This window comes from Patagioenas fasciata, chromosome 1, assembly GCF_037038585.1.
Source record: "Patagioenas fasciata isolate bPatFas1 chromosome 1, bPatFas1.hap1, whole genome shotgun sequence".
Taxonomy (NCBI): domain Eukaryota; kingdom Metazoa; phylum Chordata; class Aves; order Columbiformes; family Columbidae; genus Patagioenas; species Patagioenas fasciata.
Genome location: NC_092520.1, coordinates 143,045,489 through 143,069,892, shown reverse-complemented (window position 1 = coordinate 143,069,892; position 24,404 = coordinate 143,045,489). Strand labels below are relative to the sequence as shown.

Here is a 24,404-nt window from a genome sequence, read left to right as displayed (position 1 = left end):
AAAGTAATTTAATGTCATTATCATGCAAAAGCTAATGAACATATGCCAGCTATCAGCTATGCTGGGTTATAGATGCCAAAAATAAATGATTCAAGAATATGTAAATTAGTTTGGATGTAAGAAGGGTGCTAAAGACTTGTTCTATTAAACCAGTGGGCACTAGGTAACCCAATACATAAACCCTGATCCTAGCATGTCGGTATAATACTCATATACTGCCTAACTATGAGGGTACCTGTCTCCCCACTGAACTAACCTGGACTTTTTGCAATACAGATAATGAACTCACATTCTCTGTGGTTTATACAAACACATTTTTGACAATAAATTTAGTAACTATGTCTGTAGCTGTTGAGAGGGGAAAACCTAATAAATCCAACAAGATAATAACTCAAGGAATTAAAATAATTAGAACTTCACTGAGCAGCTACAGGATTTGTGTCTGACTCATAGCCTAATTATAGCCCTAGCATATCACAAGAATCCCTCCTTATGAGTTTGTTTGAGTTAGGCAGAGTAAGCCATTACAGAGCCCCAGCAACCCAGACACAGAAAAACAATTCAGACATTCTACTACTTCCCAAAAAGATCCCTCACATCCCAAATGGCCATTAATTTCAACACATACATAAAAATATAGATAAGAAAGAAAATGATGTGGAATGTGTGTGTATTATGCATATTTTATAAACTGAACTTTGCAACCCAGTGATGTCCATAAAAGTAGAAGTCTGCTAATTCTGCTAAGTGGCCCACCGCAAATGACTTTTTTTTTTTAATTAGGATACAGTGAACCCACAATATACAAATAAATACAACATCTGCATCACAAGGCACTGCTTATTTGTTGATGTGACAATTTAAAATTTAATTACTACTGACACTTCTCAGAATACAAGCATATTTTACAAATATCTGGTTTTATACCATGAACTTTCCCTACAGCATTTTGATCAAATATATCTGCTATGCCACTTACATGGCATTTCAAAGCTTAAGGTTTACATGGAAACTATCCATAATAACTAACCCCTCTGATGAAGATCAGCATTACCTTCACTCTACAGAGAAGGCAGAGAGTACTCAATTTTATTTAAGAGATGGTGGGCATATGAACGCTGATTGTGAAAAGCAATAGCAGGCTGATGACCAACCTGATTTATCAGCTTTCCTCCCCAGTTGGTTGAGCACACACTTACCTGGGTATAGGCCAGAGAGCAGCCTTCAGATGAACCTCTGGAGTACAGGGGGCCATAAAGCGCCAGGTGGGAGGAAAAGCAGTCACCTGCATCAGCCATAAACTCTAGCTATGCGACTGAAATTTTGCAACAATTCTCCATGCTGCTAGCACCATTTGATGGGTATAAATGAGCTGACAGCTGCTCCTCCTCCCATACCTATATCTCATATTTTCAACACCATAATGCACGGACTTTCTCTGAGCTAGGTTAAGACATAAATATGGACAGCAGCCAACACACCACCCTTGTGAGAATTCTCAGCCTTTTTACCAGAGGTGAAATAGTACTAGAAGTAAGACATTCTTGTGATACTTTGCAACAGCACCGGTAAGACTTAAGATAGGGAGCTAAAACAAACTCTTTTATTGGAGTCTAATAGTAAGGAAACACTATGTGTGAAAGAAAGTAAAACTCAAGAATTTTGAAGCTGAATTTTGAACCCTCCTAACAGGTTGCCTGCAAAGTAGCCAGAGAGAGAACATCAGCTTATGGCCCTAGAGATCACTATGATGGAAACCACTGACACATGGCATTTTTTAAGGGAATACCTTTTTCTTAGACTGAAACAGGAGTATGAGAAAGGGACCAGACCTGTGTGTGCAAAACATGGGGTAGGCCTATCAACAACGCACACATTTGTGAGAATCTGTTATGTATTCGGTTAGCAGTGGCATGGCATAAAGGAGATCATGTAACCAAAAATCTGTTCAATCTTGAAAAAGAAAGCACTTACGTATCTCCTGACTTGCGGTAATTTTCTGGGCACTCCAAAGACAGACAGCGAAAGCCTCCCTGGATGTTAAAGCAGGTCTCATTGAAAGAGCAGTTATGGCTTTCTGCAACACACTCATCAATATCTGCCAAATGGAAAAAGGTGAGTGGATTAAACACATGCCTTTCCTCTACTTGTAGATGCCAGATGATGAAAGTATCTTATCAAGTACTACAGAACTTGGGGAGCAATTACACGTTACTACAGTATTGGAAGAGGAGGGCAGAAGAACAAAAAAAAAAAGAAGAAAACTAACGGGAAAGAACAGGCAAAGGAAGAGCAGCAGTGCCACTAAGTGGACAAGATGTAAATATTTGCTGAAATGCTTACAGCATGATATTTCCCTTCAATGGCTAAACTAACCCATACCATTTCACAATAGAAATCTTCATCTTCAGAATTTGTTGTAATTATTTAATAATGTTATAAAAATACTCTCTACTGCATTCTATAGTTTGTAAGAGAGATTTCCTGTATATTTAACATAAAATATTTTTTTTTCAGATTTCGAGCTGATGTTTATTGGTTTACCTATAATGCTATAGGAAAGCCTTTTTTTTTTTTAACTTAAAAACTTGTTAGAACTTTTCAGACGTCCACAACCAAGTTAGGTCTCCCTGCAGTTATTGAACTTACCTTGGCAGTTGCGTGCATTGGGTGCCAACCTGTAACCAGTGGAGGGACAAGTACACTGAAAGCTCCCAGGAATATTAATACATCGAAAGGAACAGATATGCCCTCCAGTAGGTAAAGCACATTCATCAATATCTGCAAGAATGAAACACCACTAGTTTACTATGTGTTCATGCCATTCAATCGAGTGCACATGTACCGTATTCCTGCTGTGAGCTTCAAAACACGATTTCATGATTCTAATTGCCGGGCAAGGAAAAAGATCATCAGATAGGGGTGGCCCTAGTCAACAAAAGCTGTTAGGAATACATGGAAGTGTGAAGAAAACAAAAAGCAATCAGGGCCCAAGAGACAAATGAAATGGATAAGAGCAAGCACTTCACAGTGACATGTATCATAGTACTTTACAAAAGGGAGGGAGATGAATACTTTTATCCTTGTTCTTACAAAAAGGAAATTGAGATGAAGTGTTCTGCCCAAGTAAGTCTAGTAAGTCCTAGAGACTAAAGTCCAAATTTAGGATCACGTCCATGAGGTCACACCCATGTCCTCCTTATGTTTGAGGAAAAGCTACTTACACATTTGTTCAGAAACAGCCAAAAAAAAAAAAAAAGATATATAAAATACTACCCAGCAATATTATATATTACATAAGTGACATATAAATGTGTTTGCATCTTCACCTGCTGAAGACTAAAAATTCTGTTAGTTCCTCAGGAAAACAAACAAATAAAGAAACAAACAAAAACAACAACAATACACACCACATTTCTGGCAAGTTCCAAAAGTATGCCATGCTACAATTCAGTGTAAACAGCAAAAGTAACACCACACAAGCAGAAATATTTCTAGACTAGGACATCAGTGGGAATCTTCACAAATAGAATTTCACAGTTTCATAGGAAAATACCAAAGAGAACAAAATGTTAAAACAAAACCATTACAGGTACATAAAGCTGTTCATGTATGTTATGGTGAGAATAAGAAATGTTCACTCACCCTCCATCTGCAAAACAATAATGCTTACCTTCACATGAAATCCCATCTATGTCACTGAGTTGAAAGCCACGGCGGCAGTAACACTGATAGGAACCATACACATTGGCACACTCTTGACTACAGGGGCTGCTCTCACACTCATTTAAATCTGAAATGCAAAATTATACACCTGAACCCCAAATGTCGTGTTAGATTTGTCAATTATATTACAAGACTAAGGCAAAAGTTCGGAAGACAATTTTTTTAATAAAAAAAGGATGGTATGCATGTCACTAAGTAAGCTGGAAATAGGAGGCTTTGGGTGTATTACTCTCAATGGGGTCTGGCGGTGTATGTTAATCTACACTGCTGTTATTTCCCACTGTCCTTCAAGCTATGTGACTTGGAAGGAGTCTTTAGGCCCACACTTGGATTTTTATATCTGGAAATCAGCAAAGCTGGTTTTGAAGGTCTTGAATCTGATCTAGCTGAATCACCCTTCAAAATACAGTAAACACAGACAATACAACTCTGCGTGATCCAGTCAAAGGGCAAGATATTGGAACTGTGGGCTACAGAGACCTTGATTAATCATAACATCATTCTTGTAATCAAAGAGACCACACTGGGTTGATTTCATAGAATCATAGAACAGTTTGGGTTGGAAGGGATCCAAAGGTCACCTAGTCCAACATCCATGCCATGAGCAGGGACATCTTCAATCAGATCAGGTTGCTCAGACCCCCATCCAGCCTGGCCTTCAATGTCTCCAGGGATGGCGCACTTATGCTATTCTAGTGCAGTCTTACAAGCTACAATCAAATGAAAATAGCTAAACAACAATCGGCTGTATCTCATGCTATATGACCAAAGCATATGACAGCCATACCTTCACATGACCTGCCATCAGTTGAAAGTTTGAATCCCATGGTACACGTGCAGTAATAGGAACCAGGAGTATTCTCGCACTTGTGAGCACAAAGGCGGCCTGGATAGCGTCTGCATTCATTGATGTCTGAAATGATAAATATATAGAGAGGTCTGTGTATTGGCTGGCTCCACTGCAGTAGTAGCCTGGACAAGAACGTGGTCATACCAGTTTGATTTTTATTTTCCAGATCTAAATTTCATACTGGAGAGGGAAGAACTTGTTCGAAATGCTCAATTAGAAGCACCCCATTGCATAATTTAATTAGATCTATAAAGAAGAACGTTCTTTGATCTCCGAAAGGAATGTTTTGCTGTAAGTGCATATAAAAGTATCACAGAAAACAATTACATGCACTCTCATAACCTTACCTTTTAACAGGATAACAGATAACATGTTGACAATACTAATACAGCTTCCTTTGAAGTATCAGCATCTCTTTAATACAGTATTAGTTTTATACGAACAGTACAGTAGTCAATTTTACATTCAGATGAAAGAGGTTATGCAGAGACCAATAACATTCTTTACACTGGATCGTTTTTTGAAATGCCATAGCTGCACGTATTTAAGCTGATAGGTGTAACTTACCAATACAAGTTCTACTGATGACATCAAAAGAGTAGCCAGATTTGCATTCACAACGGTAATTGCCTGGGGCATTTATACAAACATGTCCTTCTCCACAAGGCTGATTAGAGGATGAGCACTCATCCACATCTGAAAAAAAGAAGGAAAGTGATTGAAAGTACACTTCTGAGCACGCAAGTTGAGAGAAGAGCAACACGTTAACATATTTCTGTGTTCTCTAGTAGGTATAAAGTGTTCTGAAACAGAGAGCAAGATTTTGATCTAGCTCTCAGCTTCCACAAGAAGATCAGAGTCACAGATCCAAACTATTCTTATTTAAACAGGTTCTCTCTCAGGTGTCCTGTTAATGTTGATGGACTTAAGAGGGAAAATATATCAGGAAATCAGACAATCTTCGGAGGAAATCAGGTGCAAAATTGTTTTATTATGGACACTCTGTATTTATGGGTCAGATCTTCAGCTGGTGGGAGATGCCTGGGTCTCCCACAGACAGTAGTGCTTTGATCAGCCACTTACAAAAAATTGAAAACACATGCAAAAAATATTTATTTTTGCAATAAGTACTTTAGTTAAAAGCCAGCCAAAGGCATATATGCCTTTCACCATTACTTGAATAGCTTCTGTGGGACATTAAGTGGGCCTTGTGTTATACCTCTGTATTGGGGGGATTTGAGACTACACAGCACTGTTCCAATACACTGATATAGTCACAGACAATGTCATTTTTGGGAGGTGATTATGATTTTTCCTCTTCTCAGAATTTAGGGTTTCATGAGATACATGAAGGACAAAGTGTGGATCCTTGTCATTATTCACTTGTTGTGACTGCCACAAGCGAAAGAACAGGGAGAAGAATTGACTGTGGAAATGGGAAAAACGTGGTGAAACTGGTAAACATAAACAACAGATGTGATTTATTTTCTTCAAACCATTTTTTCTTCCAGACTGTTACTTACCCACACATCTTGTTCCATCTTCATTGAGATGATAACCTCGGCCACAGCTGGGTGAGATTCGCTGGCAGGTATACGAGCCATCAGTGTTAATACAGATTTGTCCAGCTGGGCATGGCATGTTGGTGCTCAAGCACTCATTGATATCTACAAGAGCACAAGAAGTCAGAGTAACTATCTGCTGCCTGGAGATGTTTAAGCTAAGATGCTTTCCTAATGTAATTCTTCAGAGGATTACATCCTGATGTAATCCTTCAAAGTTCTGCCTATGGGAGAATAAAACTATTTGTGCCTTCTAGCTTCACTGATAATAAGCATTAGGGTCGAGGGTGAAGACTGGGAGAGGTACGAGAGGCCCAGGTCCCACTGAAAAGCAGAGGAAATTGGGTACAGAACTTGCTTTTGTTCAAAAGCCTTTGAAAGTCTCCCCTAAACATATGAAGAGATGATCAACAATTCAGTTCATCAGCTCAAACAGCTATGCTGCAGTCTGTGGCTCACAGTGAATGAGCTATTTATTTGGTAGTATGTGCTCACAGAGGTAGTAGCTGACCCCATTTTTAGAGAGATAAACTACTGCTCACAGGTATTCTCTGTGAATACCTTCTCCTGGTAAGCTGTCCATGTAAACACATAAGAATGTGAATTATGTACTCACAAGACTATGCAGCCCTTTAACATCCATCAAACATATGTCTGTTTTTTCACAAACTGGACATTTTATCACTTTGTGACAAAGATATTCTTTGCCTGGTAAGAACCCAGTATAAAGTAAAATCTCAGAAAATGTAATGAGATGAGGCTAAGCTGTATTAGAGTATGATCTGGTGAAGTGTGTCTAGCCAAGAAGGTCCAGAACTCACTATTACACAAGGGGAGCACGTGCTATTCATTTGAGGGAAAGAAGTTTCAGAGCCAGGAATCAGTGGCTACAGGAGGTACTGAGGCAGCCTTTGCTACCTGGAAATGTTAATGTAACTGAGACCTTACAGTTTGCAGGAGCAGCACTGTTTATGTGTGTATGGGCTTGCATCTCATGACAATTAACAAAGTCCAGCTTCACGTGAGTAACTTCTCTGTCTAAAGTTTACCCAACTGTTTCACTGGGATATTATCATAATTTTACACAGTGCTGATGTTAACTGTTGAAGAGCTACTACTTTCCGGTATGGTACGGATATGGTATGGGTATGGTAATGGTAATGGATATGGGTATGGTATGGTATGGTATGAAGCACAGCATCCAGCTTGCAAAATGCTGGCTGCCTGAAGATGGGGAAAGGATGTACTATAATGTGAAAGATTGCAGACAGGCTTATCCCACATCACTAGAGTGTAAAATTTTCAACTTAGAAAGACACTGGAAAGGCAGGAAGGTGTTCATAATTTTTTCCCTTTGACACAACATAGGGCAGCATTTGATCCACAGTGTGTAAAAACAGACTGTGAAATTATTTTGGTAGGTGTTCTGAGCAAATGCATTTTACGGGGCATAACTATTGCTGCCGCAAATTGATGTGGCTTTAGTCATGTCACGGAAGGCAAGCTAACTGTTAACTGCCATGCACCTGGTGCTAACTATGGCAGATACATGTTTTCAAAGGGTCTGTTGTGCACAAGCACTGGCCCCTTTCACTTCAAAAGCTGCAATTTATTTTTCAGTCTCAGTGTTTCCAGTGTCAGATTTCGGCACTACAGGGTACGATGTGGTCAGGAGAACGAGGGGCTGACAATGAGCCTGACTTGGCAGCTGCTGCCGCTCAGCCAGTTCCACAAGTCCAAGACACGCTATGCCGCTGGGGGAATTCAAAGTTAAGTTGAGACTTGAAAATACTACTCAAGGGAATGACTGATAGATTTGTGGGTCACGTTAGACAATTCCATCTAGAGTCTGCTGGAAACCAGTAATTCTAACATACTTATATGAAGTTTATAATTTTGTTTTGTAGGAGTCTTGAAAACAAGGCATTAGCCCAACAGATTGTAATCAGTCTTTAAAATAAAACTCCTCTCCACAGTGTATTATAACTGGCCCATCATTCTCATTCATAGTAAGATTCTCAATAGGCTATAATGGGGGACAGGTCTGGAAAGATCTACATGCCTGTAAAACCATGCATACTAATATCGGCAAAGTGTGTTACACAGCAAGTCACAAATTACAGCTTTTTACACTAAGCTTTGGCAAAAACGTTTTGGATAGGAGGAGATCGAACATATCAAAATTTTTTTACAAGTTTTGTTTCAGATAAAATACCCAAAGACTTAAGGAAAATGTTCAAATGCAGCTAAGCGCCCTAAGTAACCAAATCTCATTAAAAATAGAGATCTGGTCTTTATTTAAATGGTTCTTGTCCGTAAATCTTACCTGTGGGACCAAACCTGTCTTTAAAGCAGCAGAAAAAAAACATAGCAGAGCAATGCATACGCGCATGAAGAATGACTTGAGAAGCTCAGAACTCACCCAGTGAAACTACCACTTATCTCACAAGCAACACCTAAGTTTTCACTGAGATAAGAATGTGTCTTACCAATACAGTTGCCTAGCGCATCTTGTATAAACCCATTCATGCACTGTAGTTTGGGTCGGCAACGGAAAGATCCTGGAGTATTCTGACAGATAAAATCGGGGGGGCAGTTATGAGTACCAGTCTCACATTCGTCAATATCTGGTACATCACAAAAAAAAATTGTTAGCAGGAGTTTGACAGAAGCCTTTTCATCACATTTAAAACATAAGACACAGTTAAAAACACCAGACTGATTAATCCTCAGCATATCTTCATGCAATTCAATGCAGTAAACCAGGATCAATCTGACCTACCACCTCAAACAGAATCTCAGTAAAAAACGGTAAAATAAGTTAAGGTTTTTAAATTATTTCATTGTTAATTTAGTTCTCACACCTAAATGACTCAAAATTATTATATAGCACCTGAACCATCATGTTCAACAGTGTTCAGCCTTGATTCAGCAGTGTGTTTACACATGGGCTCAGCTTTGAAGTTAGTAACATTTAATTATATGTCCGAGTACAGTTTTAACTTTAGATCCAATGCAGGCATTGTTCACTTCTTTCATTGGTGAATTAGTTGGCCTTGATTCTCATCCATATTAAGGTTTGCAATATCCTTCCATTATTGTGCTTTAAAATGCGCACAAATATGATTTCTTCTTCTTTTAATATTCCATTCCAGTTCAGAATAGACAACAAATATTTGTGAATAAATTATGATTTAGATAAAGCAGACAAAGGCTAATGAGGCCTCATTCATGAATGTAACCCTGTCCACACAAAAGCAACTAAAATTTAATGTTTGCTGCCCTGCAGTGGGGTGAAATCTCCTGAAAATATTAAAATTCAGAAACTTTCTAGCAATAGGATGCCTCAGCTTTCCCATTTAAGCAGTGGACACAACAGCAGATGCAATTTCTTATCTGTAGAGCTTTGTGAGACTTAAACAATGACTGTGGAGCCCATTTCAAGTTTAGGATGGGTTAACACTGAATTGGGTTCAGCACAGTCCTACATGTTGCACAACTCAGTCATTTTACTTGGCATTTAAAAATCATACATGAGGATTATTAATTTTCTATTTTCATCATTACTAACATAACATTAATTATTAACATTATTAAAATATCTTATCCAGATAAGAAATTTATAATACTAATGGCATGCATAATTTACTGTCCGTACTCCTTTCTTTCCACCTGAGAAAGATTGTTAATACTTGCTGGTAAGCTATTTGTTGGCCTAAATTTGATGTCATGCAAATCAGCTGAAATTTTACTTCAAAGGAATCAAAGTTAGACCATGATACTTTGAAAAACATTGTCTGTGTGGTTTGCAGGTTTTGCATTGGAGTTTGTTTGCCAGCTTTTTTATTCAATCTATTATTCATCACTGATCAATTCCTACAATAAAATGTTCACCAGAATTTTGGTTGAGTTAATTTACTCAGTTGAATGAAATTACCATCTTGTTTACGAACAATTCTAAGCTCTGGGGGAACAGACTTTCTCTAGTGGAAACCAATTCCACATAAAATGGAGTTTGCTGCTAATTTATATCTCCACAAAGGCAGTAAGTCAAGTGAAGTTTTGGATGCACACAACAACATACTTTGTGCTACACGCAACTTGAAATCAGCCATTTCTTTAGTAAAAAAAAGACTTTGACCCTTCTGTTCAAACACACCTAGTCAAGAACAGTGCTTTTAACTCTTCTTCATTTTGAAATCCTTAAGAATGTTGTGATTAAGAAATTAATGCCTTTGTAACAAATTTAAACCTCCTGAGGACAAAGGCTCACTTTTAAAAGATGCATCTACCTTAGTGGTGTCAAATTGAACCACCTTGTCACTCCACTTGCCACACTTCGTTTCACACTCCGAAGTGTGCGAACTCAATTCTTTCAGGTGAAACTAAACCACTAGGTGTGCTCCAGGAGCAAGACTTAGGCACTCCACTCAGCAACCAATTCACAGGATCAGACCAGAGGTAGCCAGAAGTAAACACCAGAAAAATGTGTGTGTTGTCAGTGCTGAGCCTTCAAAATCAACAGTTTCAGTCCCCAGAGCAGCTCCTATCTTGCAATGCCAAGTTGCCAGTGTAAAATAAATGTAGTTATCTCTCCTGGAAGTCTTTGTAGTAGTCCACAGGTAGCCTGATCTGGTATCTACAAGGTGACAGGTGGAAAACTACTGTCCCATGAGAAGTAGCATTGTCTGCATGTCACTGTGTAACTGCAGCTTATGTGCGTATTTACCAAAAGTAAGAGGGTGAAGTTACTATGTACTTTTTTCCTGTTTTACTTAAGGCTGGAAGATTTCAGTTTCTTCTGCAGAGGACGTACCTTTGCAACGACTGTCATCCGTTAGCTCATAACCAGTTCCACAGCTTGTGTCCCGCTGGCAGCGAAAGGATCCTAACGTATTGACACAAGTTTGTCCAATCCCGCAGCTGTGTGTCCCCGTGATACACTCATTAATATCTAGAACATTCAAAATTATTACAAAAAAGAAGAAAAAAAGAGAGTAAATAAGAAACATGAAATCACAGGCAAGGTATCAGACCAAAGGCTAGCTGTGTGCGCACCTCCAACCAATCATAACTTTGAGCATCAGGATACAAAGAATGGGGTGGATTTGGACTCACACACCCACATTGTGGCTACTCATCTCTGTTCTCAGAGTGTGAGTCAGTAAAGGCGTTTTGACCCCACTGGTAACAGGACTTCTGACTGCTGGTTCACTGCAAGTAAGGAAGAGGAAGAACTTGCATTGAGTGAGAGCAAAGGGCCAACATCGTCTGATGGAGTCCAGCAACAGATGATTATGGTGGCTGTAGGAATGAGGCAAGCTTTCAAAAATCCTTCCCTTGCTCTGCCTCCCACCCACATATGGCTTAGGGACTCTCCAAGCCACAGGCTGCAACTTTCTGCTTTACAGCTACTGATAGACACTTCTTTTGTAAATTTTTTCTTTTTCTCTTTGAATGTGCAAGAATACTTGTCATCCACATATAGCAAATATAAAAATGCTTCCTTTTTATATCTTACACTAGGTTAGAATTAATCTGACCAGTCACCAAGATCTATTTTATATTTTGAGGTTTGTCTGAGTTACTTACTAGACTCCCTTTACAGTAAATAATAGAAAAAGGCACTCCTGATGAGTAATGCTTCTCATCCTACAATAGCTATGCAAAATAGGCAAGGTGAACTGTGCCCTGAAGTGCTTGTTTCTCTCAGTAAGCAACAAAAGGAGTCTAGGCTGAGTAGCTCAGAAGCATTGATCTATCCCAGCCCATTTCATTTGATGTGCCTTTAGTTCTTCTTCTGGGAGAAACTTAACCGTTCTTCCCCCTTGACTATTCCCATGACACTCACAATATCTAAAACTTTCATCCTTTCTATCAGTTGTGTCCTTAACAAGCTGAAGAATCCTGCTGTTTCGTCTGCCTCATCAATTACTACCTACCATAAAAGAGAACAGGTTTTTGTTTGTTTTAGTTACAACAATAAATGCAAGATCTTCTGCCTCTTCTCCACTCTAAATCCTCCATCTCTTCTACTGATTCTTAACTGCATCTTCCCACAACTTTCATTCCAACACTCTGTTTCAATCAACTTTTTATGATCTCACCTCTTTCCTCAGCTGGCTTACGCATACTCTGATCTCCTCTGTCTGGATATTTTTATATATTCTTGTTCTTTTGAAACAAGGGTGTTGGTAATCGAAGCAATGGTTTTATTTATTTTACCTTCACAGTTGACACCATCTGGTTGAAGCTGATACCCAACAAAGCAGGAGCAGACGTAACTGGATCCTGTGTCTCTGCACTGCTGAGAGCAGGGACCACCACCTAATTGGATATTTTAAGAAGTCTAATATAGTTAAGGATCTCTTCACAGGAACTGAAACAAACCATTGATTTACAGGATGCTTGGTGATATATTTAGAAAAGCAGATAACTAAACACACACATATATAAAGGAGGAAAGGGCTAAACACTGAAAGAAGTGTTTGTAATCAACAGATTCTTTTAGCTCTAAAAATGAAAACAAGAAGGAAGTAAATTAAGGAGTTGCTTATAGTCCATCATTGCTGGAAGTCTAAGGGAAAATGCTGATGAACTCAGACACCTCCTCAGGCTTTGGCTGGGAAGTTAAAACTTCATATGCTGATTACTGTAAAATAAGGATGACAAGATGTATGACCATAGGTTAATCAAACATTTTCACTATTGGCTGCATTAGCGTTTATTTTTAGCCTATCATTATTAGTGCCATACACCTGAATTAGCAATAGCATCTGCTCTTTCCTTACTCAGCAGGCAGGAAACATGAAAGGGAGAAAAGGGTATTGTGGATGACAAAGGCTTCAAATAACCTAAAGAAACCAAGACTTACTACTGGGGTACTCAGAACTTAGGGAGGTGTGTGCAAGAGTCCCAAAGGATGTGAAAGAGGGGTGGGGTTATTCAATCTGACAGAAAGAGAAGATAGTATAGGAGATTTACACAAAAATTGGCTCACCATTAAGAAAACTTATTTTTTCTGATCTTGTTAAAAGTAAATTAATATTCAAAACATTTAATATTCGCCTTAATAGCATCAAAAAGTTATATACTTTCAACTACTTGTTGTAAGAATATAGATTCTATTTGTACTAAGAATATCAATATTCTTTCTCTTTTTCAGAATGGTTGGATAAGCATTAAAAAAAAGGTTTAAGATAAGCACAATCAATGTGGGCAAATGCAGTTAAAATAACTTAAACTTTTGAGTAAATTAAAATATTTTTTGAAGTGCAACAATTTCTAGTGAGGACAGGGCCATTAATACACCACAGAAAATTAGGTCTGTACACAATACTGACACAGACAATGACATTTGAAGGAACCATAGTCTTGTGGGTAAGATGGACAGCTACAGCTTTCTGAACCTCTGGGAGCTTCTGTCAGTCACAGTAAAACCTATTGTGAAGGTGTTGGAAGAACAGAACTAATTTCCTCATATACTACGGAGGTGCTCCAAAACAAACCTCTGGAAGGTCCACTGCCTAGGAAATTTAAGTTTCCCCTGGTGAAGATCAGAAAATCACAAGTAATTTTGCCATGCCAACTTTATCAGAAAATACATCGTAGATAGAAACTCTAATTTGTAATTAGTCATACCAATCCACCTCTTGCAGGCAGCTGATTAACTGGCAAATGCAACAACTAATTACATAATGAAATAATGCTAGGAAAATACATAACATTTTTTTCGATGTCATCTCTTGTAATTAGAAGCTGGAGACAAGAAGGAGAGCCACTCTTGGCTTTGACTACCTAATTGCCTAGTAGACATTTCCGTCCTCTCTAGAATGTAATGGCTATACAACATGAAGTACAGTAAATCATGTCTCAACTGGAATATAAGTCTATTAAATTGATTTTATCCTAAATACATTACTTAGTTCTGAAATGCTTGTAGAAAATAATAAATCACTACTGGTTTAAGTTTACAGATACGTAAATAACATGTGGCAAGCAATAAATCAGAATACTTAGCAGAACAATATCCCAATAACACATTCTTACCAGGAGGCAGAACAGCCTGAGTAATAAGGACAATAACCACTTTTCTTCCTTTTTTTAGGTGACACATCTCAAAAGGAAACAACTTTCATTTCATCTTCAATCACCCTGATCATCCCAAAAGGAGAATAAAGGAATGCACATACTTAATATAGGATCCCCATGTTCTGGAGAATCCAGAGTACTCTACGGATTCAATGGGTAACACCTCTGAGGTCTTACACACTAGATGTTAAATAAAAGTTTAACATATAGTCTAAGCTTCAGTTGGTTAAGACGAACTCCACTGTAGGAGACAAGGCCTCCCTGGTATTGAAGAATTATTGAGGCATCTCATAATGACCTACTATTTCTCAGAAAGGATCTTCATTCTGTTATTTTTACCCATAACCGCCCTAAGCAAAAGGTTTTGGATAATCTCTAGATCTAAGTTTGCTTCTCTTTTATTGGAGGCAATCACAAAAGAGTTGGTTAACAGGACAAGTCACCTGACTTACCTCTGCAGCCATCATGTAGATAAGGATCTTCTTGGTCTAGTTCCTCCTTTGAAATTTCAACTAAAAAGAGGAGAGAGAGGCATTAGAGGAGAAAACACTTTTCTTCTCACAGTAAAAAGCTGCCTGCTTCGGATGAGACTCAGACCAGGGTTTTGGATAAACCAGGACAAAATTAAAGAGCATTATTTACATATTTTACAGTTATTTCATACTTAAATTTTACATTCAAATGTACACAGCCATGGGGCATTTTCCATCTGACTGATTCCATATGAAAGTCATGCTGTGATCATAGATTATGTAGGGGCTGAGACTTTCAAATGCAGGTTCTTAACATTAGGCTTTTAACCAGAGCTTAACCTCATTTTCATAAGACATGTTGTTGAGACATGCTTGGCTTCCCCTGACTTTATAGTAGCTTGGAGTACTCAGAGTTTTAATGAAAATCAGATTAACCTCATTTATTTAGACTTAATTCCAAAAAGAACTCCACACCCAAGTTTTGGGCACCTACTTATGGCATTCTTTCAAATGTACTTCATATACCTTAAGTTGGAGTGTTTTGATCACTGGTGCTTCTGCTACAAGCATGCATCCTGAGAGTTCTTTCCACACATAAACAGGCTAAAAACATGCATTGCCTGAACCTATTGCTTGCCCAAAGGACGAGGTAGTGGACTTCCTTCAATGCCACCATTTTGAAGGCAGGGGAAGTAGTAGGTTGTTAACGAGATGTGTGAAAGCACAATCTCAAAATACTCCGGTTACTTGAATGGGAAGCTTAGTCTTCTTGTGATGACTGTCCATAAGCCTATTCAACCAGCCATCACTTGCAAGTAAACAATACATCACAGATATCAAAGCAAGTTTTTCCGCACTGGCACAAGGCTGGGTTGGTACATTGAGTACTCAAGCCATGGGGGTACATTTTGGTCACACAGAAGCTAATAAAATGAGTTTGCCCAAGTCTGGTCTGATTTTGTAGAGGTCTCTGGGGACACAGTACCAGAGATTACTCTTAACATAACCAAGGAAGCATCATCCAGAGAGTCAGCTTGCCTTACCCTCTGCAGGAGAATGCTCTGCTCGCCTTGCTATCACCAAACACAGACACAAGGTGCTAGTCCAGGAAGCTGCCTTACAAAACAGAGACTGATCTCCCCTTCCTGACTTACAAAGGTGTCAGGTTGCTTGCTCTGCCTTTCTATAGGCAATTTTTATTGTCGGCAGGGAGAGCTGACATAAGTTCAGTCACCTGCTTGTTTCTTAGTTTAAGAATGAAAACATTGTCTCGCCCTGCTTGTTGACAGACGCATCTTTGTAATGCATATTGGTCATTACATGTGCCACTGGCCTACAAGGGTAAGTGGATACTGGACGCTGTGTTCACAATTCTGGATTTTCAAATATTGATATACTTCTCACATCATGCAGGTACACCACGTCTGCAAATTTTTGTTATCGGCAGAGTGGTCTAAGTATAAGGTACCTATCAGTCAAATCACTTCAGCAAGCACTAATGGACAAGGGGCATTCCCCTGCTGAGACGGGAGCACACAAAGAAACTGGTAGGGCATTTCTCAGTGTTACTTGATAAGGGTGTACACTGACATAAGCCAGGTCTGAAAGACCTAAAATAAGTCTGATAACACACTGGCTTAAGCAGAGCAATGCAAGATTTTGTGGCAGGGTTTGGGTTTAAGTGATTGATTAGGATGAAGTCTCCCAAAATCTGCCACTGGTGATCTGCAAGACAGATAGCATGTTTTCAGTGCTCAGCTGCCCACAAAGGAGGCAACACTATACAGCATGACTTTTCCGCAGTATCGGGTCTGTCTGCTAAGTGAAAAAGGCAAAACAATCCCAAACCCATGTCTGTAAGGGTCAGCACGTCCACACTCATCCTCTTCAGTTCTGTGGACCAGATATGAAGGAGGGTGTCAGGAGCTGCTGCCATCTAGATGTGCCTCTCCTCTGATATTATTGAAATAAATGCAGATACCGTGTTTCTTGGAAATGCTCCATTCTCCCAGACAGCCCATGCATTTCAAATGCCCCCAGTTTGTGGGCATTTGCCGCTCACACACAAGGTAACATTTGAATTCTGCCAAGCTTGCAAGGGCCATCTGGCTTTTAAATCCAATTAAAAGAATCAGTTCTTGATTTTCTTTTTAATTAAGAACTTATCAGTGGGCAAAATGCTATTAAAATTAACAGCTTATACTTAGTTTCCAACAAAAGATCATTAGTGGCCAAAATAATATGTCTTATATTTAAGTTCTGACATCAGAAACTGAGTGACCAATTTCCAGTTCTTTTAGCCTCCTGTGGTATGCAACGTTGCAGTTCTCACTAGCCAAAAAAATGAGCTTCAAAACATGGATCATTAAATTACTCCGAGGAGATGTCAAGTTAGAGGTATTCCAACAGAAATAATGTGCAAGCACAGTTATGGTGTGAACTGTGGGGCTCCCCTGCAGGGACAGGAGTTGGACTCGATGATCCTTGTGGGTCCCTTCCAACTCAAGACATTCTATGATTCACTCCTTCTACCCCATATCACTTTGTGTCGCACTCTCTTATAATTTGCAACGTCAAATACCTTGCTCCTTTTTAGGAGCATCATCGCTGATGGACACATCAATGCCTTCTTGACCCTTCACACAGCAAGCTCTGAAGACAACTCCACATTGGTATCCTATCTTCGGGTTGGGTTCACAGCTCTGTCCTTGAACTTGGGCAGACTTTCCCAGCAAACAACAGTAGCAACATGTCTGTTGGAGACCAAAAAACAAACAAACAAAAAGTTAAATCCTAGCATCCTAGCCCTGAATGTATCAATAGAAATTTTGTCAGTTGTGTCGACAGCCTTATCTCACCTTGGCAAACCAATAGAAAACTTTCTGCAAACTCTTTAAGAACTCCTGGTGTACTTAGGCTCCAGTATTTTAATCTGTAGTTGAGTTCAGTGGGCTCTGCATCTGGCCTACATAGAGCTGAACACAGAATGTGGATCCAGTTCTCAGAAATATTGTGAATGTGTGTGCAGGGTCCGTGTATGTATACGGAATTTCATTGCTCCCTGCCTGCACAGTGCAGTTTCAAACACCAGCGAACACTGGGAACTCTTAACACCTCTGCTTCCTTTTTGTGTCCATTTCAATTAAACTGAGACACAACAAATGAAGTGCATAATTAAATTGCTTACTCATCTTCCCAGCAAAAAATACCCCTCTCTGAACTAACAAACAAGTGAACAAACATGATTCATCCAAAGTTAGCATTAACAGGTCACAAAGAGAAGCTATTCTACCCTGAAAAACAGACCACATAGTCAAACATTGTTTAAAAGCATCACAGTCCTGACATGGCTTCCAGCAATGAAACATTATCTGCCCCTCCCAGACCTGCCAAAATACAGCCCCAGAATACACCACAGAAGTGAACATGGGACAAGTTAATCCCGTGGAAGTTTCCTTTCATTTTAAATTGAGGTGACACTGCTGACGTATTCAGTTTTCTTCATTGCTGTAAAAAAGCAGCAAAGATGATTGGTTCTCTAGAACTGGTGTCTGCCAGTTGCTAATGTCATGTAAAAGCAGATTTAAGCTTTAAGTTTTATTATTCTTCCAGACTCTTTTTTGCTTGAAGAAAATAGCCCGCACCATCAAACAGAGCAGGTGGAATACAAATAAGTAAACACTGAACTACATTTCTGTAATTTAGTGCTTTAAACACCACATCTACTGAAAAGAGGGAAACTGTTACATTTCTTTCACCACTCTGAGACGTATACCCTGGCTATATTCTGTTTTCCCTTATGAGGTATTAAATGTTTCTCTCTCTGTACTGTGGTGAAAAGCTCTTTTAAAACCTAGACAAGTGTAAAAACAAAATAATAAAATCCTTCTTTCTTGTTTCTTCAATATTTCTTTTTTACTTTACAGCATTTTGAAGTATGCAAGCACACTATTTTATACTTTATCTTCAAATACACAAGTGAATCCTTTCCCTGCTGCAGAATGCTTCCCTCCTAGCCACTGCTGGGTGCTGTTTTCATGCCCACCATCATGTTAAGATACATTTTTTCCTTATTAACTACTGTTTGTTGGGATGGTTCCTCACTACCTACTTTTTTTACTTGGTTCTCCAAGTACTTCCATCTAGTGGAAGGTGATCTGGTTTCATCACTAGCATGTCTGGGACATTTCCATCTTTTCTGTTTTTTCTGGATGACTTTGGAAATAAGTACTTGATAATCTCTCCCAAGAATTGCAACATTTCTGAGTATTTATTGTCTAACACATCTAACACTGTCCTGAGGCATTTTTCTCGAAGTTTTTAACATCTGTCTGTAATTTTATTAGATTTCCAATTTTCACCACCATAAATTAGAATACAGAAACTAAAACTAAGCTGAAGGTTCACTGTTTGATTTAAGCTTGCCTATTTTTGATAACCAAATCTTACTTACGCTACTTAATACAGTCAATATCTTGCCAAACGTTAACATTATATACTTCTGAGTATCCTCACTGGTTTCTGCTGTTAGGCATACGAATTGACTCAATCTATTTCTTTGTCTTGTCACACATGCTCAAATTGGGAGTTACAGAGTTTCTCTGGATTTTTTTTTGTAAAGAACGATCATTAATCTTGCTATTCATCAAATGCTGAACAACCTTATGTTCTTTATTTCTTCCACGTTGAGCCACCACTTCAAAGTTCTCTGTCTCCACCTAATGTGAATGTGCAAATGCAGAGCTTGCCAAGTCTTGCAGTGTCTGTAAGAAACTGTATCTACATTTAAAATAATTGTATGCATTGAACTGTTTGTTCCAACTGGCATTTATTCTAACTGTGCATGATCCATCTTGATTTAACATCTAGATAATAATTTATGTTGTTATACCACAGCCAAAATGATTCAGAGATGGAAAGTGTCAAATGTTTTCTTCACTGGTGTTTATGGCAACTGGTTTTTAGTATTGACCTCAGAAGATTCTGCACTGGCAGTTCTAAAGGCTAATGTTACCTGTTCAACTACAGAAAAAAGATGGGGAAGCTGATCAATGGTCTTGTGCTCAGAGCACACCCAGGACTCTGTAGACCCGCATACATCCCCACATATCTCCCCTGTGAACTTGGGAAGTTGCCTTTTCGTTCAGTTCTCTCACTGTGGAATGGTAATAATCTAGCATACGACTAGTTTAACTCATGTTCACAGAGCACTCTGGTATTCTGAGACATAAAGCAGTATGTCATTATAACTATCACTATCCTGGTAAAATTAATCTCACCATTTCCTTTTTCACATTATTTTTTTCCAGGTTGTTAGCTTACTCTTAAAGATTTTGATCCTTTAGTCTGGGGTGAAGTCTAGATTCCCTATTAGTTCAGTTCTTGATGTGTTTGCATACATTTTCCAAAGGTTGCCAGCTTCCCAGAAGCATATTGTGATGACCATTCACCCATTTGCTAGAACCAGCACTGCCCTGATGCATGGTACAACCCAACAATTGAGTTATTACACACTTTCACTGGTTGTAAACCTTCACTTCTTAAGTGATCCCAATAATAATCTCAAATATTTATTCCTTTGCCTCTCCCATTATTAGCAAAAGCCAATGCAGCTCCAAAGCCATGCCTTGATCTTCGTGTTTGTACAGAAACCTGAACCCTCTTTGAAGTCCTGTGATCTCTTGACTGCTCTTACACGTTGCTTACTCACAGAAAGGAATAAAAATCAAAGGAATAAAGGAATAAATAGTTACATGTGAGAAGTTTGAAGATTTGGTTTTGGTGGGATTAGGAAGCACCTGAAATTGCTTTCATCAACAAGCTCTCTTAATTAGTTAAATTTATAATAGATCTTTACTATTTATGTCACCATTTAAGCCAGCAGATGTGGAAGGGTAAACTATGTATTAACATTGCTTTTGTGTATCTGTCCACAAGAGGTCTCTCACATGCTGAAATCCAGACTAACTAGTAGATGCTAAGAAAAACAGACTGAAAAAAATACAAATAACTCAGTAGAATTTTTCAGAACTTCTGCAGATCTGAACAAAAATTTTAGAATATGTTAAACAGTCCAAAGCAATAAAACTCTGGTGCTCACAACCAAAGTATTCTTGACAAAACTGGGAAGATAAGGCCATATCTTGATCTTTGGAAAGAGAAAGTACCTATGACAAATTCTGGTGAAAACATCCGAGTACCTTAAAGGTGGTCAATTTTGACAAGCTTCACTCCTTTCCGAAGGGCTGTTACGGTAGAAACTTTCATAAAATCATTTCTACATCTCCTGTATCAGCAATAAATCTAGAAACTCATTACTCTCTCTTGATGAAGATTTTAAAGATTAATGATTAATTTTGCATCCTTTTTTTCAAGGTAAGAAAAGCTATGCTTCCAAAAAAAACTGAGGAGTAAAATTATGCCCAACATTACAGATTCCTAACACCTTTAAGTGTAAAAGCTGAGGCAAGTGTTTTCAAAACATGGTCTTTTTATCTTCTTTTCAATCACAAGTTTTACATTCAAAAGAAAGATTATCTGCCTCATTTGCTGCAAAGTGATGCAATTAATCCTACTAATTGAATTACTAAATCACTCTTCCTGCTTCCTTGAAGGAGACAAAGATCCAAAAGAATTCATATGCTACCTAAACTAAACAAAAAAGGACCAACTCAGGCAAAATGAGATTTGAGCCCATGTGAGAGCTTGGTGTGAACGTCCGAGTTTGTTTACCAGAGCAGGGCACAATTGCCACATACACTGTATGTCTCAAGGTCATCAGATTCAAAATGTATTCAACAAAAGAAATTATTAATTGTTCACTGATATTAGATCATAAATCATCTATGCCCATCATGGATCAAATATATTATCTACAAAGATACTTCTACAGCTATTATACCTCAGTACACTTATAGAGGGTAGGATATTCCAAATGAGAGTGGGTGGTGGTGGTGAGGACAACGTGCCTCACAAAGATTACACACGATGTTTGTACCAGTAAATTAAAACAGGGACAGAATATGGGCTCAGGCATTGTCCCACAATCATCTGCAATGTTTAAATATGAGCAAATGCTAATGGACAACTAACATCCTCTCAGACAGTGCTGAATCACATTTTGGGGTTAGCACAGGCCAGTGAGTGTTCCTAATAGCCCTCATGCCCTGTGTTCTGCAGGGGAAAGATGTCACTTACGTGACATGAGCTGTGCTGAGCTATCTATTCTCAGGGCCAGAGATCAAGGCCCAGTCCATTTTGTTTCATAATACAACTGTCACCATGAAAACCTGTCATCTTTAAAGAAGTCTGGCCATTTTAAAAACAGCAATGTTAACTCTTCTGCTTCGTGCTGACAAGCCCACATAGGGAAACATCAGTCAATTGATGGGAAAGTGGGTTTTCTTGAACAGTTGCATTATGTTTTGGAGTTGTCCCATGGCATCCATTTAAAATAGTGCTGCTGCCATAAACCTGTTTCTGGTAGCAAGCACTGGAATCTGAAGAGCACTTGCCATCACAGTCCTTGTTCATCTGTCCATAGCCCTTCAAACCACTGAGACAGAGAGCTAAAAATTTTTTCATGACACATTCAGATTGGGGTAGACAGGCTTTGTAACAGCAAAGGCTGCACAGAGGAACCTCCATGCTGGGAGCAAGGCGCACCCTGGACATGGTCAACAGGTGACATACATCCCCTCTGTGGGACACACTCCACCGTGGGACAAAATCATGCTGCACATACAGACAGGTTTGTAACAGTTCAACAATGTCAGCATCATCAGCACATGTTACCTTTCTTCTGCTCACAGCCCTGACATCAGTGGCATCCCAAGGCCAGGAACATGATCAAACAAGCATTTTGAAAAGATATGAAACCTGTGAGTCAGGCATTGTCTGCCTTTCTCCATATAGCTTATTTTTTTAACTAAATGAACCAAAACATTCAGCATCTTTGAGCACTAGGGAGAATTCAAATCACTGTCATCTATTTTCATCATTACTGAAAGAAATCTGTAACAGGACCAGAGCTGTTCATGACTGGGTCAAGGTCATGATCTTACTGGTAGAACTGTCTTCCAAGAACATTCTGCAGAGTGGCACAAATATGTCCCCTTTCAAGAACTGAGAGACAAAGACAGTAATAAAAGTGGGGGGTAGGACACAAATTAACTAAAGATGCCAATGTTGAGCATTTTTATTCTAATATCAAATGCTATTATCACAAGCTTACAGATGTCTCCATTCAATTCTAAATGGAAGTCATGTTAACTAAGGACAGGTACACAAGCTGGAATTATAAGTACACCGAGAGGATTAACTTCAGTCCTACCCCTTTAGACCACCAATGATGAAAACCACTGAGTTTGACCTTAGGCCACGAAGCTCCAATGAAAGCTAAAGTCTGAAATGCATCTGAGTTTCTCACCCATCCCTTCTTACAGCATTGATGTCTTCTCTTCATGTAAAAATAGTTTCCTAGCCAATTACCCATTTAAGACTTCCTACCCTTTTGAATTCCACCCTCTGCTGAAATGTAATGAGACAGTATGCTTTGCGCATTGAGGAACCATTTCTCTCAAAGAACCACCAAGTGGACAGCCTTTACACAGACATCAGGTGTAGGTGGGAAAAAGCTGTTTATGTGCAAATTGAGTATAGTGACTTTCAGGGTCAATCCTTCATACCCATCTAGAGAGCCAATACAATTTCTTAAAGATTAACAGGAGTAGCTCTGACATCTCACCTTGAAGTATTCAGCTTCACAGGTGGAATTTTCACCAATATGTGAGTCACACTCCTCACGCACGTTGGCAAATTCAATCCCATCCGAACAGTACTGCTTCTCCAGCTGGCTGCGGCAGCACTGTACCTGCATCATGCTGACAAAAGGATGGAAGCAACGGGAGAAGAATGTCATATACAGGTCAAGAACACATAATGCATGTTTTGACAATTAGCACTTGTACTAGTCTCATGGAAGGAGGTTCCTGTGGGCACATGTTTTAGTTATACAGCAAAAATATTCTCTAGGAGTAGGCAGAATGTCCAGGTGATGTGTTTAATACAGTTTAACCGCCTGTCTACCTTGCAGTCTGTCCTAACAATTTTTTTAAGCAAATGTATAACTTCAGCCACATTTGCCACGGGGCTCAAAGTTTCCAGGACTTGCATTCTTGCATGTTTTGTGACAGCTGGTGGCTGAAGAGAGGATGGTGGGAACCAAATCGGTACTCTAACTGATGGGAGAAAGAAGTCAGGCCCCAGACATTGTGAGAGTCTGCAAGCCCATGGCCAGTCTACCCTCATACCTGCTGCCTCTCACTCAAACAAACAGGTACAGCATGTCAAAGGAAGCTGGAGATACAGGGAGAAGTGAAGATACCAAGGAAAGCCATCGTGAGGAACAGAGTATATTGAAGCAAGAGGCAAAGACAAGGGAGAATATTACAAGAAGTTATTGTGAGGAGACAATAAAAATCTGCAGGAAACCGAGCTTTGTTAGTTCCACTGCTCATAAAAGCATTCTATTCTTATCTCAGTTCCACTGAATAAAATGAAAACTCCTTCCTGTAGAAAAAAAATTGTGTGAGGAGGCTTTAAACTCTAAACTCTCCCACTCCACTCTGCACTGGTGCAGCCTCACCTGGAGCACTGGGTGCAGTTCTGGGTACCACAGAATAAAAAAGACATAAAGCTACT

The 24,404-nt window shown here is 39.1% G+C and overlaps 1 protein-coding gene across 2 annotated transcripts in view; it reads right to left on the bottom strand.

Annotated features, from left to right (window-relative positions):
- FBLN1 (fibulin 1) overlaps positions 1-24,404 on the bottom strand; it is an 83,718-nt gene that overhangs the window by 36,262 nt on the left and 23,052 nt on the right. For both annotated transcript variants that reach the window (XM_065843759.2, XM_065843751.2), the window contains exons 3-14: positions 23,449-23,584; positions 17,284-17,455; positions 14,682-14,741; positions 12,364-12,465; positions 10,955-11,092; positions 8,628-8,765; positions 6,100-6,243; positions 5,144-5,272; positions 4,514-4,639; positions 3,674-3,793; positions 2,650-2,781; positions 1,975-2,098 (exon numbers count right to left, since the gene is read on the bottom strand). In XM_065843759.2, the coding sequence (XP_065699831.2) occupies positions 1,975-2,098; positions 2,650-2,781; positions 3,674-3,793; positions 4,514-4,639; positions 5,144-5,272; positions 6,100-6,243; positions 8,628-8,765; positions 10,955-11,092; positions 12,364-12,465; positions 14,682-14,741; positions 17,284-17,455; positions 23,449-23,584 (1,521 nt within the window). The remainder of the gene's footprint in view (positions 1-1,974; positions 2,099-2,649; positions 2,782-3,673; positions 3,794-4,513; positions 4,640-5,143; positions 5,273-6,099; positions 6,244-8,627; positions 8,766-10,954; positions 11,093-12,363; positions 12,466-14,681; positions 14,742-17,283; positions 17,456-23,448; positions 23,585-24,404) is intronic.